The sequence below is a fragment of the Brachyhypopomus gauderio genome, chromosome 18 (genome assembly GCF_052324685.1).
Source record: "Brachyhypopomus gauderio isolate BG-103 chromosome 18, BGAUD_0.2, whole genome shotgun sequence".
Classification (NCBI taxonomy): Eukaryota; Metazoa; Chordata; class Actinopteri; order Gymnotiformes; family Hypopomidae; genus Brachyhypopomus; species Brachyhypopomus gauderio.
This window is the reverse complement of record NC_135228.1, coordinates 12,044,634-12,058,343: the sequence shown is the minus strand read 5'-3', so window position 1 is coordinate 12,058,343 and position 13,710 is coordinate 12,044,634. Positions and strand designations below refer to the sequence as shown.

The window sequence follows — 13,710 nt, the reverse complement described above, 5'->3', positions numbered from 1 at the left end:
AAGCACCATGCTGCCTGGCCAGCCGCTCTCGCCGAAAATTAAATCCCACTCCGATCAGAATAAATTAGATGTTTATTGCAGCCCGAGATGACGAGGTGGATGAAGAAAAAATTACGCAGAGGAAATATGATTTGTGAGCTAATGCTGGAAAAGACAATCATTGGTTCTAATTAATGCATTTCCTCGTCCTCTCAATCTGTTTCTGTTTGACTGTCGTCTGATTGGACTGCGGTGGTAGAGGTTGCAAATCAAAAGCTGCCAAGACCGCAATGTGTTTACAAGGCTACATGAATCGCATTCTCTCAAACCGCGCGCTCCCTGCGCAAGATAAATAAATAAATAAAACTCGAGGAAGGACCAGCGAACGTAACGGGAAAGAAGAAAGCCGGCAGCGCCAAAGGTTATTTGAAAATTAAAAAGAGTCTCCGCTGTCAAAACTTGAGGGATAATGCGGGCAAGGACAGCAAAGCATTTCATCACTTTATTAGCGCCGCTGCTCGCTGATCTGTGAATAACCCGAGAGAGTGAGCATTATTGAGTTTGCGCCGCCGTCCATCCATCCATCACCTGCGAACAGGTATCAGCGTGATGGATGACCCCGCCTCCTCGCCACCTCTCACGCCGACTTTTGTCTCTCTATCCCTCGCTTCGGTCGCCTCTCGAGGTCTCCTGCCTTTTCATTTTCCAGCCCCTCTTCGTCATCCTCCTCCTCCTCGACACTTCTTTTTTTCTTCCTCTCTAGGATATCTCACTGCACAGCGTTGACGCGCGCGGCCGTTCCGCAATGGCCTGCGCTGACCGCAGGTCCGTTGACTGAATACTGAGTAACTTTTAAATGAATATGAGGCACAGCCTGCTAATATATCGTGCGTGGATTGATACTGAAACTGACAGACGTAAAAAAAAATTGCAAACCGACACGAAATAAACGGCAGACACGGGTCTGCGTTGCTGTACCGAAGGGTCAAGCAAAGAGGAACCTGAGGGTGGAACAACTGCTTCCGGAGCAGCTGGTGGGAAACCCACAGGCTGGACTGAGTCCAGACGTGCTAGCGCTTATCTGAACATCAGCAAAGGCGATTAGCGGACAAAAGCGGTAGTCAACAGCGCTTCTTTACTTGCTACACAGGAGTCACATTCAAATTCCCACATCAAGCCTTCATCCTCTGGCAGGTTAGGATGTGTATACCTAAGAGCGAGAGAAATAGATCTTTACAAATTAAACTTTTGCGCGATAGAAAAATGTCATATAGAGGCGAGCGATATTTAAAGATACTGCTTCTGTATGTGATATACAAGTTCATATGAAAGTGGTGCATCTTTACATCCTGTCTACCTAGCCTCAAATTCCAGACAATAGAACACTGCCTGGATACAAAAAATTTAGGTAATATCTTTTGTACAAAGTAAAGCTCTGATCCACTTCACAATGTTTCTCATATGTCCCAAAAATGTAATATGAAGTCAGGCCAGCTTTATGGAGCACGAAATATCCTCAACAGGTCATAACTTAGAGAATGTATGGACTCTTGCATACCACAGGGGCAATTTCAAGATAAACGCCACACGAATCGGCCTGCCTTTGGGGAGATGTGCTCTCTAAAGCTGGCCTCCTGCCAGAGTTCTTCTCACTGACAGAAGCACATCCTCTCTGTGGCAGTGGCCAGAAGACTCCTCGCCTTTAAGTGCCACAGTTTTACAGCAACAATCCCCACAGACCTGGAGTGCTAAAAGCAGCCACTTATGGCACCACACAGGCTTGGCCCTCCTTTTCCCTTTAGTGCCCTGTGTCTGCCTGTGTGACGGTGTGTGTGTGTGTGTGTGTGTGTGTGTGTGTGTGTGTGTGTGTGTAGAGAGCTTATCCATACACACTTTATGCAGCGAGCATGGTTTGATTCCTCAGAAACTCCAAAAGTAATTACATTACAGTCATACTAAAGTCAGATGCTTTTTTCCTCAGGTACATTAATCTGAGACACACGAGGTCTTTTCCCCCACAGACTTCTAACATACCTTATACAGCTAATCAAGGCAGACAACTGGAGTATTTGAACATTACTGTGTTAATTAAGGTTGGAACCTAACTCCAATGTTTTAATTATTTAACTTATTACATGCACGTACCATAGTTTTAAATGACAGCAACCTATTATACAATGTAATCTTTGACAAGCTACTGACTCAAGTCAGCTTATGTTTCAGAAGTTCCAGTACCGCCTCACCTGCAAAAGCACTGTGGAATCTCACCCAGGCCATACAAGGGGAACAGGAAGGGCGTGTTGCCGTAGCGACCCAGACACCGCAGGAAGTGCTGCGTGGCCTTCAGACCGTCCTCGGTCGGAGTCTCTTGGGCCGCCATGGCGATGGAGTGCAGCACGAAATGCTGCAGGTTCTCCGTGAGTTTCTGGCTCTTCAGGAACTCCCAGAACGGCTTCTCCGAGAAGCCTGAACACGTTACACGTCGAGGAGGATTGAAACGCGGTTAGCGACGCTTGGCTCACACACAGCTACCGCTCTCGACGTTAATTTCAGCGTCAGTTGGAAACAAAGTAACAAAAATAAGATTCCGGCATCACAAAAGCGACCTCTGCCGATTCTATAAATGTCCTTATACAGAATCCATATGGAAGCCCTTGAACATTTTGGGGCCCGTGAGGACGCTATATGACAGCATATATATTAGACATTAAGAGAGAAACTATATATACGTTTGGGAGAGAAGGGCATGGAGAGGCACAAAGAAAAAACAGAAGCTGAAGAAGAGTCATACCCTGGAATTCCTCTGGGTGCTGCTCAAAGTCCAGACAGAACGTGAGGAACTTCATCAGCATGCGTTTCTCCACCACGCTCAGCTGTTTACTGCCAAATACATCGGCCCGTGAACATGGGACCTGGGGGGGGGGGGGGGGGGGGGGGGGGGATGGAGGGAAAGGGATGAGAGAAAGTAGAGGGAAAGGGAGTTGATTAAAATGGATTTGAGGCGAGGGGTGGAGAGAGTGAACCAACGGGACGAAACAGGAATCCAGGAGAATGAAAGGAAGGCGGGCAGACAGACAGAGACAGACAGACTGAAAGAAAGATTTTAATATCATTAGTGGGGAAAAAAACCTTTTTCAGTGTCGATTGGTCAGTCACATTAGTAAATAGAACAGGTTCCCTCAATCAGAAATCATTTGAGTGCCACTTCATAGCCAGAGCAAGGAAAAGCCGTGGAGATTATGCTAAAACATCACAGTGGTTGTCTGAGGGTTGCTCTTATTTGTAGCCAAGCTAAACAGAAATAAACCAAACAGCATTTGCATCCCAGGTAATGTACCTCTCAAGCAACATATCTAAAAGTATTTAAAGTATCCAAGCTACAATCTGCAACAAAGTTTGACTAGTTTCTTTTTCCGATAAAAATCAAACTGGATTTGTGTGAGTCTTCACTAGTTATATTTTTAGTGCTGCTGGTCTAAGCCACCATCAATGTGAAAACTGTAACAATGAATAATTACATAAATCAGCACATCATCCATTAAAACCAAACAGAAAGTAAGCGTTGGTCCTCTTTATTACCCATTAACACTGAATATAGCTGCTAATACCTGTTCATGTGTACAGATTTTTTTATATTAAGACTACAGGCTACACCAACGGTGTCACACTACAAATGGTTATAAAATAGAGCCACCACACTCCTGTGTATATAAAATAGAGCCACCACACTCCTGTGTATATAAAATAGAGCCACCACACTCCTGTGCCTATTCAGCAACCAAGAGTAAATCTTAAGCAACTAATATTAAGAATCGCAGGTAAAGGTAAATTACCCCAAACGATCCAACTCTATTAGACAAGCCTGTAGACCAGAGGCTGCAGGCTGTGACTAACTGCAAGATGCTGGCCAGCACGTCCACCGGAAGATGTGGGACATCCCAGCAGGAAAGAAAGCGGATGAAAACAGTGATTTGCGGCGGTTAGAACCATGACAAATCACAGCCAAGAGTTTAGACGTGCGTTTGGGAGTTGGCCAGCTTATCAGCACTGTGCCATCACTCCTACCAGCCAAATGGACGGGCTACTTGTGGGGATTCAGGAGCACATAATTTTAACTGCACAAGGGAGTAAAAAATATTCTTAACTGCTTATATGTTTATATTAATATTAGAAAAAGGAAACAAACTTTAAAATACCAGTCCTGGTATTAAATGGTCTAATAACGAAGATTTGCATGTGTGACTAATATGACGTTTCCATGTCCTTTGTGGATGAGACAAACACATAAATTAGATTAAGGATGGGTGCATCTGTGGAAGTTTCAGGAAGGGCACGAGAAGGTCTACCTGCTCAACCTTGCCATCACGGCAGGTGAGGATGCGATTCACGTTCTTGAACTCCGCATAGCGGCTCACGTTGGACTTGATGAGCAGGTCCACCAGTGACCCGCGCGAATACAGCAGCTGTAAGATGAGAACATGGCAGCCAAGCAGTCATATTCTGACTCCATTACAGATGTAGAATATAACAGAATTGATACTTTATTGATCCCGAAGGAAATTAGGGTATATGACATTATGAGATATTTAGTCTTTCTTGCCAGTCCCATTACCGCCATGATAAGCTCACTGCATCAGACCTCCTAATTACATATTAATGTTATGTTATTATGTTCTAATAATCAGCAATACAACAGTCCAATTAAATAAAGTTTTCCATGAAAGAATAAAAGACAGAACTACTTGGCAGAACCAGCAAGAAGGATTAAATAACGCTGAAACATTTAACTGATATATTTAAAAAACTATTAGAACGAGGAGGTAATTAGTACGCAAGTGACATACTGGTCTTATATTAAGGAAACAACATATTCCACATTCCCAGGGTTTTACAAAAATGTAAACTAGTTGAAAAGGTCAGGCTGAGGTTAAAAGGATCTCAGGAAAACAAGCAAATATTAGAAAACACGGACAAAAATTAGAAACTGACTAAACATAATGACTTGGTGTTTCACTGTTGATCAACTACACTCACCTTAGACACCAGATCAATGTTAAACCTGCGTCCCTCCTTCAACAGTTTAGCATAGGTTATCTTCTTCTTCAACTCTACAGGTGCTTCAGCTGGGTTGGTGATTGGCTGCTCTTCCTTGTCACCTTCATTTGATTGGCTAGATTGTTGGGTTTCAGGCGTTTGCTCATTGTCACTGGGGTCTGTCGACTCCACCCCTTGTTTCTGAGACTCAGCAGCACCTTGTGCACTGTCATCAGGAGAGTCTTGGGCTTCTATAGGAATGTCGCTGGACTCTTCAGCTGTTGCCCCAGAGTCTTTAGGAAAGCAATTTGCCATAGACACCTTCACCACCTCCTCCTCTTCTTCAGACTCCTCACTATGCAGAGATAACAACATTAAAAAAGGCAACTTTATTTATATAGCACTTTTCATACACATTACACACTGGCAATTCAAAGTGTTTCACAAAAAAAAAATTAACTTACAAGTTCTCAAAGTCATAAAAAGATTTTTAACACTTCATCATAGAAGGACACCAAAACGTGTTTGTTTCACAAGGAATGTGATTTACACTTTTGAGGATTTTCGTCCCCAAGCAATTTATGTATCCACTCCTTCACTTCAAAATACCAACAGAGTTGCTATAATGCTGTCCCTGGCAAAACCAGAGAAAGTTAAATTTCAAGATTAGGTTGAAATGCAAAGTTGAAATGCCCGAAATGTAGACTTAGTCACTTGCTTGCTGACCCTAAAATGCACAAACTGCATTTTTATAAAGGAATGTATAGTGGAGGCAAAGCTAGCCAAATGCACAAGCAAGAAAACTCCTACCTGGTGTAAGAGAATACTTCCAGGTTGGTGATGGAGGAGTCTGTGGAGCTGAGAGGCAGCACATCTTCTCCTTCCTCGATCTTCTCCACCCACCCCTGCTCTGACTCTGTGTTTGGCGTCTCCTGCTGGGCCTGGATCCCCCCCATCAGCCCCACCAAAGCAGCGTTAGCAGTTTTCCACAGATCTCCTGTTAGACAGGCAACTACCTGAACATCATGTTTGCACAGAAGAAAGGCGTGAAAAACCTTGTACTCCTCTATCCATGACAGCAGGCCGTTGAACGTGAAGCTTGCCCAGTTTCCAGCATAGTAGTTTCTCCTGTAGCAATAAACAGGTGGTGAGGAGACGGTGTTAAAGGTCTTCACTGATATTTGAGCACTGGACAACAAGAAAATGCCAAAGAACAGTGACAATATCAAAATTAAACCTGAGAGAAATACAAAGCAGACGTAGGATTGAAGGATTTTCAAGTTCGTAATCATCTACATTATCCCCTTTTTTGAATTTCGAGGCTGAGCAAGACTGTGAATGCACTGAGATACCTCAGTGTAATCTTGCGAATCCACTGACTGCCCACTTTTTTTGCAAAATCAGCGTTTATACCATTGCAATACCACTGTGCAGCCAAAAGCATTAAGACATTAAAGACCGCAGGATTTATTGTGTTCCATAAAGAAAACACACCTAAAGTAACAATCTGAATGAGTTTTAAATTCGCCCCCTCATGATTGCCAGATTCACAATATTCAAATACAATCTAGGCATCTTAATTAGCAGGCAAGGTTCTTCAAACACTACTCCTTTTGCCCTGTCATGCACTCACACACACCCAAGGTCACAAAAACCCACAGGAAACTCACCTGTCCAAGTGCAGGACCCTCTGGCCCACTCGCGAACAGGCGGCAGCAACGACAGACTCAGCAAGGCCTGCGAATGAACGGAGACAGCGAGCATTGTCACCGGCCGCCATTAAATCCTCCGCCGCGCCCTCCCCTCTGACCTCGCTCCAAATGAAACGCTTCATTCAATTTGGGAAGCGCCTCACATTTCGACCTCACGTCGCCGCCCGGCTCACCGCCCAGCTCACTTTCACAATTGCACCTCCACGATCGTAAAAAGCATTAGGGCTCACTTGAGCTCCATTCAATTCGACTGCTGCATTGGCCAGTGGACAACTGGAAGGCAACATATGGAAGTACAGAGCAATAAAATTATGATTAAAGTGACTTAGAGTAACTTCAAGGGGAGTAATCGCGCACTCTGAAACAACGGCTTAACCAGTGCATTTAACCTCTAAACCAGTTGTTCAAAAGCCCAAAAGTTGTTGTAAAGCCCTCGTGCACTGCGAATTAGGTTCAGGTTCTAGCGTAACTCATGAAGGTTGAGAATTGCCCAGCTGACTGATGTGTCAGGTGTCTTGGAATAAGAAAAAGACAAAAAAAATTTAACCAACTGCAAAGACTGAGGTTTCTAGGCCTGAGATTACTACCCTAAAATTCTGAAAATGTCACCTTTTCACTACATTGCCCATAATCCCCTGCTCCACCAAGACCCTGTATTAAGCTGAACTGCATTTCTTATCTTCATCTACAGCACATTCTCACACTTTCCATTCTGCTGGACTTCGTTTCCCATTACAGATTACTAAAGTGCTGGTAGGCTTTGGTACATTTACAAGCCCACATGCTACGTTAGCGTGCCATTTTACATACTGTAAAGAGTAGCAGTAAAAAAATGCTTTCGTGGACCGTGTGAGGTCCGGGGGAGCAAGACGGAGTAGCGCCCGGGCTGAAAACAACTCCATTAAGCCGCTGAAGCGTGCCTGTCCCTCCATCTTTCTTCCTCCTCATCTGGCCTTGCGCGGTGCCGCCTCGCGTGCACAATGGAAAAGTGATTTATTCCGAGAGGACCCGCAGGCCCCAGCACCTCTTCCCTGGGCCTGGCCATTTAACTGATGGAGAATCCTCCACTGGCGGGTTATGGCCTTCCACACATTTGCTGGTTTCACACGGGGCCGAATGGAAGGGAGGCGAAGAAAAACAGTGTTTTTGCTCGGCATTCAGCTTCTGAACGCTGCTACAGACAGCCAGAAAACAGGGGACAGGCTGTGAGGTTTCAACTTTTTATTGGGAGATGGAACAATCTGAAACTCCTCTGGAAAGTGAAGACAAGTCAAATGTTCAAGTGACATGAACAATGTGAACCGGTACATATGCTCAGTGGGCTAATATTCATAGGTATATAATGTAATATATCTATGAAAAAAATAAATCATCACAGACTGTGTGGAGAGACTTTTGCTGTTCTGTCTTGGCTCAGTAAGACACTTCTTCAAAAACATTCTTTTACACAAACTACATAATTTAGATCAATGAAAGGAAAATATTTGTTCATTTCCCCTTCGTTCAGCCCCTTTCAAACAGGAAGCATCTGAATAAACTATTTGGCGGAAAAGCAATAGGCCGGGCCGCCTCTGTCTGTCGAGACAATACTAAAGATGTTTTTAAAAAGTGTAAATAACCTCTTGCCGCCATCTTTTAATGCCATTTATCCCATCCGGTATCGATTTTTCCACATCATGTTTGCTAAAGACAAACATTACCTGCCATAAAGCACTAGTGCCACACAGACATGCTTGGCGATAAATAATAGATTGGGGCCGGCAGGACTTTGATGACCGAGCAAAGCCCGAAATGCTTTCAGCAGGAATTGTATGAAATCATAAATCACTCTTCATTTCGGAGAACATTCCAAAATGGATTCTATCTCTGCACCTTGAAAGTCATTTGGTGCGTTATTTATAGTCGGTGCTGAAAAAGAGAAAGAGAAAAGGAGAGAGGGAGCGAGAGGGAGAGAGACAAAAGCCTGGGAATCCACTTTCCCCTCACACTCCTCTTTCTGTCACTCGTTCCCCCTATCCATCTCGCCCTCACAGCCAGTCAGCAGTCTCCCTGTTCTCCACCTCAGATTTGTGGGTGGCCGAGGTCAGCGCGCGGAGCATCCTCGGGTGAAATCGAGCTCCACGGGTGGGGGAGGGGGGCAGACTCGGCGCCGCTTCTCAAGACTTCAGCCCGAACCAAGTCGGCTTCGCAAATTACAAATCCGGACACGGATGTAAAGTAATCTGGGCGCAGATGTACCCCCAGGGCTCATCACGATAACACTGGCTGCCTGCGCCGCTCAGTGGCAAGCGCTCGAGCTCACAAGCCGGTGCGCGCGCTCGAAGAGAAGAGCGCGTGAGAAGCGCTCGTGAGGAGTCCGTCACCTGAAAAGGAGCGCGCGCCGTCGAGGACCGCACTCCATAACCGGAGCGGTTGCTAATAGAGGCCATTTGAGCCGCGGGCGCGGAAGGTCCATCCGAGATGAATAGTTACATTAACCCAACTGCGCAGCGCGGCCCGGCAAAACGGCTCGCTCGTTTCCGCCGTGGTGGCTCTATTAGCAGTAAGTGTGAGTGCGACGCTGTTATGAGAAACGCTAATTGTGCGTCTCAGTCACGGATGTGTCGGGCAAACGGACGAGGACCCAGGACCGGCAGCGGGCTCCGATCAGCCGTGAGGCGGTTCATTATAGCCTGCTGCTGTATGCTGCAATTCTTCAATTGCGGAATTGACCAGTTCAATTGCTAAATTGACTAGGAGGGATTTTAAATGAGTAATTCAACACAACAATGTTGGTATCATGGGGGAAGAGGTTTCCAAGTCATTTTATGCCAAGGCCTTATCAATTATCAATTAGTTCTTGGCTGAGGACGGAGACCAAGAAGCCAAAGCCTACACTTCACAGCAATGCGTATCTGTACAAATGAGGACAAAAAAAAAACAGCATGTATTTTCTGTTTAGGGGACAGAAGATAGTGAGGTGTTGTAATCGTCCATCTCCCTCCTCTCAATGGAAGCAAGTCTTATTTACAAAACAGCCCAAAAGGAGTCTAATTAAGCTCAAAGCCTATAAGACATGGTGATAAAAAAATAAATAAAGCCAAGTAAACCAAATTAAAGAATGAATAGAGGCCTTCGGTCACTGAACATGTTAATGCAAACGCTGCTAAACTGCAGAGAATGAATAACCTAAATCATGGGAAGCCATCCCTGCTTCTATATATTAGATCAGCAGATTTTTCAAGTACAGTTTAGCTCCAACCGTAATCCTACCAACCTAGCTCTAATATTCAGAATCCTTGATAAACAAGATCATTGTGTAATAATATACTTGGAACGTGGTTCTGCAAAACAGCAGACCTCTACAAGCAGGTAACCTTTAGTAGGCTCTGATTCAAATTCAATGTAGGATAACTGTTCTTTGCACCGTTTGAGTCCGAGAGGAGGCAGCACGTCTGGTCCAGCGCTTCAAGAGCATACATAGCCATGGGATGACCTTGGCCAAATGCGATTCCATTAAGAACGGATGAAATGCTTTTGCATATAATCTACCCAAATGGTCAAAGCCTCAGTTATGTGATGGCTTTTACAACATCTCCGCTAAGTGGAGGCGCAGGGGAGAAGCAGTGTTGGGGTATTCATCTCTATTAGCTGTCAGAGGAACCTTGGCTCATGGGTTCCCATCTTTCCCGTTGCACATGGTCAATTCATGGAGGTCTTCAGGCCCCTAGCACACTGTGTTTAAATCGTCTTAAGATTGCCTCAGTGTTACAAGGTTTTGCTTTATAATGCCGTTATCATCATGTATTTCCAGTCTTATTTCTAACAACATTAAATCCACACAAAAAAACACAAATTTTGCTGTGATGTTGAAATGCAGGTCTACATTTCAAGCAAGAAAACGTTCAGAAGCCAAGATTTTCAGATGACCTGGCTACAATACCCCTCAAGGTAGATATCAAATCTTGAGTTACCGAATTATTTTTGAACGACATATTAAAGCAAACCCAGAAATTATGACAAAAATCATACTCCTCCTCCTCATCATTGACAGCACAGCAACTTAAAACAGCAAATCCAAAAAGTCCTCCAACAGTCTGGATTTCCACACTTATTTCTTCTGCCTGTCTCTCAGGAACTAAAGTATCCACGGGAAAAAAAATCCACAGGCTCCATATCCCAGGATGCACCCTGAGACACCCCGGAGACTCTCTGGCCGGGCGATGAACCGGCGGCATTCAATAGACAGGAACGCGGCCCTTCTTGTGTCTGCTGGAGCCAGCAGATGTCAGCGGGGCACCACCATATTGATTAACAACTGCTCCGTGTCCATACCCTCATTTGCACCTGTACGCAGCGGCGAGTGGAGGGGGGCTGGGCAGGGTTAGGGGGGAGATCAAAGGAGGAGGGGGTAACTAGGGAACCTGGGACAAACACGCCCGCCTGAGCAACCTTGACACGGAGCGGCGTCTGAGCAGAAATAGTGCAGGTTGCGCGTGTCCCCGTGTCACTGGCAGCCTAGGGACCAGCTGGCTCTGGTGGTTTTGCATGAGCGCAACCAGAAGTGGGCCAGAGATATTCATTTGCGCACCATCAATCACAGCGCGAGGACGTCGCTCTTAGCCATAGCAGGCCGTTCTCTTTTTTCTGTGCTTTTCTCCCTCATCTTCCTCCCTACAGTATAGAACAATGCACCCTTGCACCAGGGAGCATCTTCATCTCTTGGCTCTGGTGCTGTCCTGAGGATCTGGCCTGCATACGAGCGCACTCTCGCACTCCGAATCGGGACACTACGAATAAGAATGAGGACAGCAGCATTGAAGGGGTCCCACTACGTTCTTCTGTGGACACCTCCTATGGGCAGGGAGTGTAGTAGCCTAAATCTCTGGCTGTGTTCAAAATCAAGTGGTGAAGCAGGTCATAGAGGCAAAGTCAATAGCAGTTGTACTTCAGTGATTCAGAGACTGGTTTATGTGGGCTACTTTAGAATAGTGCTTTGAAAATGAGTACAAAGTAGGCTACCTTTGAGAGGAGAGGAAACTAATTTAAACTGGGTCTGGTCAGGGTGAGGGAAACTTGTAAACTAGACCAGTAGTTGGATAGCCGTGGACATGTATATTCATTTCTGAAGAGGTATTTAATCACATATTATTTTGCCCTTGAATAGGCCTCTAGTTGGTCATAAAAGGTCATAAGAGCCACTGGAGAAAATATTTTCACCTGATGAACTGGTGAGGTGAACATTTTAGTATATGGCATATATACTAATAGCATACGTCATATACGTTTTGTAACAAAGGTATTTAGTAAGCATAATAAAGCAAATAATCTAGCCATGGCATAGGTAGAGGTAGGGCCCGATGATTTAGTCTGCAATGCAGATGTGTTAAAAAGTATTACTAGGGGAGACCATTTTTTGCATTTTTTAATCAAATGGCTCAATATTTAGAGTCAATATTTAGATACAACACCAAATGATTTATGGAAGAGACTGCTCATTTAGGGCGTGTTTCCTTACACACGCTAGAAATGATGATGGGTACCGACTAGCTATCAGTATGGTAAAAAAAAAATAACATGATGCCAGTGCCAGGCAACCATCTCACGCAGGGGGTAATAAACAAACCAGACTGGATACATAGAAACAAGAAGGTACACATATGACAATGTGCTATTCAGGGAGTATAATAAAATAAGCTTTTCACAAATATCATGACCATAAACTTGGTCTAAATAATCATGAACCATATCACTGCACTGTGTCAAAGTTCTTAGGCTATTCCTCATAAGCCACCGTAGTAAAATCTCTGGAATTTGTAATACATATTTATAACTTGACATATAACGGTATATAGAGAGATCAAGAGATATGCTTTTCCCTGAGCGAAAACCACTGAGGAAGACTAGCCATCACCGGTTAAACACACTCTGGGGTTTAGTTAATAGCTTCTTAAATCCAGGTCACAGACATCCTAAACATAGTAAACACTTGAAACAGATATATGTGGAAAACAGCAATCCACCCAGCTCGCTCGCTAACTTATTTCTAAGCCAACTACCGAAATGAAATGCAAAGGTTAACTGGCTAACTAGCTCACTGGACCCAGTAGCAGTTAAATCATTCAAATCATATAACGATTATCTTTTAGTGTAACCGGCATCGACCACACACAACTAAATGTAATGTTGCATATGTATGTGAAATGGACCGCACAGGACATTAGCTAGCAACGAAGTAGCTATCTAGCCATGTGTGGCTTTTGCTTGTGAGCGTGAAGCTGCCACTGTATTTGTGTGTCCTTCGGCAGTAGTGGACATAAAACTATATATTTTTGGAGAACAAATGCTCCTTTATATGTCGGTTTCTTACCTGTCCCAAGTATGACAACATCAAATTCGGATGGGAGGTTGTCGGCAGCCATCTTGAATTTACAAGCGTCACGTGACACAACATATCATGACGTTTAACGATGAGGAAGTTAAATGGGGAAAACGACCCAAAGATTATTTAGACACCCATCTTGGGATTGTTGACACATATCTTTATTTTGTTATTTGAAAGATTCTGAGGTAACAGATACTTTTGAAAACATGTCTTAAAAGTCAGAACTTATTATTAGATTATTGTTATTAACAACATTATTGTTGTTGTTGTTGTTGTTGTTGTACGTGTCTTCATTATATGGCAGTATGTTAAACGGATTCATTTTCATTTATTTATAAGGCAAAAGTTAACAAAAAAATAGAAATAGCTTATGTTTAAGAATTTAATAGAAACACCTATGGCATTACACTGTAGTATAAGTATAGCCTACAAATGTTTTGCTCTGACCTGGAACCTTCATTTCCTTTCAATTGTTGAAGCCAACTTGCAGATGCTGTAGGCTCCATCATGCCACCACTTAGGCCATTTGAACACTTGCCTCAGTTGGATTCACTTTTGCTCTTTCAGTCAGGAACGTTCACTGTCTTTGTCTGCAGCCACTCACAAGATTTTATTACATTT

At 44.1% G+C, this 13,710-nt stretch overlaps 1 protein-coding gene across 2 annotated transcripts in view; it reads right to left on the bottom strand.

Moving 5' to 3' along the window:
• The window catches only part of chm (CHM Rab escort protein), a 30,508-nt gene extending 17,363 nt beyond the window's left edge, over nucleotides 1-13,145 (bottom strand). For both annotated transcript variants that reach the window (XM_076979616.1, XM_076979617.1), the window contains exons 1-8: nucleotides 13,075-13,145; nucleotides 6,684-6,750; nucleotides 6,069-6,141; nucleotides 5,824-5,954; nucleotides 5,014-5,368; nucleotides 4,326-4,442; nucleotides 2,771-2,891; nucleotides 2,223-2,445 (exon numbers count right to left, since the gene is read on the bottom strand). In XM_076979616.1, coding sequence (XP_076835731.1) covers nucleotides 2,223-2,445; nucleotides 2,771-2,891; nucleotides 4,326-4,442; nucleotides 5,014-5,368; nucleotides 5,824-5,954; nucleotides 6,069-6,141; nucleotides 6,684-6,750; nucleotides 13,075-13,126 — 1,139 coding nt within the window. In that variant the 5' untranslated portion in view covers nucleotides 13,127-13,145. The remainder of the gene's footprint in view (nucleotides 1-2,222; nucleotides 2,446-2,770; nucleotides 2,892-4,325; nucleotides 4,443-5,013; nucleotides 5,369-5,823; nucleotides 5,955-6,068; nucleotides 6,142-6,683; nucleotides 6,751-13,074) is intronic.
• Nucleotides 13,146-13,710: the final 565 nt, after the last annotated feature.